Source organism: Halyomorpha halys, unplaced genomic scaffold, assembly GCF_000696795.3.
Source record: "Halyomorpha halys isolate HHAL.00 unplaced genomic scaffold, Hhal_1.1 Scaffold893.1, whole genome shotgun sequence".
Taxonomy (NCBI): domain Eukaryota; kingdom Metazoa; phylum Arthropoda; class Insecta; order Hemiptera; family Pentatomidae; genus Halyomorpha; species Halyomorpha halys.
The window spans coordinates 202,297-203,881 of NW_027114935.1; the positions used below are offsets into that span (position 1 = coordinate 202,297).

At 24.5% G+C, this 1,585-nt stretch overlaps 1 protein-coding gene across 1 annotated transcript in view; it reads right to left on the minus strand.

Annotated features, from left to right (window-relative positions):
* The window catches only part of Amnionless (amnion associated transmembrane protein), a 30,944-nt gene that overhangs the window by 3,158 nt on the left and 26,201 nt on the right, over positions 1-1,585 (minus strand). The window contains exon 4 of the mRNA XM_067052025.1: positions 1,298-1,445. Within this exon, the coding sequence (XP_066908126.1) occupies positions 1,298-1,445 (148 nt within the window). The remainder of the gene's footprint in view (positions 1-1,297; positions 1,446-1,585) is intronic.

Here is a 1,585-nt window from a genome sequence, read left to right on the forward strand (position 1 = left end):
ATTACATTACCTTAATCACCTCTTATCTATTAAAATAGAAAATAAGTAATGGGCATATTTAATTAAATTTTAAAAATAATTCAAAAATTTAAAATAAAAAAGTGAATCCAAAAAAAATAATATAAGGAGAATAATAATGTTTTCCCTTTATATTTTAATTAATGTGATTAATTATTGCTGATTAGCAATAAAATAAAATAAAAAATCTAAATCGTATAATCATTATCAAAATAATTCTAATTCATTTTAAATAAAAATAATAAAGATCGATTGTTGTATTTTTTTTTTAATTAGGATTTTTTATTTTTTCAATAAATTATTTTTTTTTTAATCATCCTAATATCACTTGACTATCAATACCGAATTTGAAAAGTAAATTAGCCTTAAAAATTAAAACATTAGTATCGTCCCTTCAAATTCTTTAGACACTATACCGCAATACCAATCGGAATAGCCGGTCAGCAGTATTTATAAATGAAGGGAGAGAAATATATTTAAACCAAAGGTTGGCGGCGATATCTGTGTTCAATATTCAGATTTTTCTATTAATAATCAACTTTTTTTAAATGATTATCAATACTTTTTTTCTATGTTGAATATCCAAGCATATGGACACTCGTCCGATCTTTTGTAATCGATATATCAAAATTATAAAATGTTTAAGAAAAAAAAATCGAAATTTTATACGGACAATTAATACATGGTAAATTAAACTATTTTAAATAAACCTTTTAATTAAACTTTTTAAAATAAAATCTTTGATTTTAATATTCTATTTTTTGAAACTTTTTTTTTAAATGATAAAGACTATATATATTTAAATTGTAATTATATAGTTACATGTGTTTGAGGAACCACTGCACAAGTTATTTTGATTTTCCTTGTCATTTTTGTAGTTTAGTGAACTACGAACCAGTATCTTGTAAAAAGTAATTGCAAGTAAAATTACATTTACTTTTTAATTAACGTAATTGAAAACTTCGAAAATCAAATTACCATTTTGATTTCTAATTTTACTTTCTAGAGTTCTACTTATGGGTAGTTTCTCTACACGCCTGTAACACCCCATGTTAACTATGATCAAAGTTACTGAATGTATTATATAATATACAGTTGTAAATTTCAATAAAGATTTAAAAAAAAAAAAAATTTACTTCTTCATGAACCACTGTAATTGTGATCACAACTGCAAATTACTTTTATTTGTTGAACCAAAGTAATCGCAATTTTTAATTACAGTTAAACTTAATTGAACTTTTATGGTTCAATAAGAGTTTATAAAGAACATAAAACTTACACCCTCTCGTAATGGATGATAAAGAAAGTGAAAAGTGCAACAGCACCGATCATACTGATAAAGAAGAACAATATAGACTGTCCAGGACCTCCAGGATAAGCGGCTAGTCCAGATGACTCCAGTCTCGATCTCTTCAAGCCAAGGCCACCTTGAAGTTAATTATTGGATTATTATTTGAGAGAGAGAGAGATTAAAACATTTTTGGTTGTATGGTTTTTTTCCATTTTTAATAATCTTCAATAATTAAAAATTCTTCTCATAAAAAAAATTCATATATCGCCTATGATT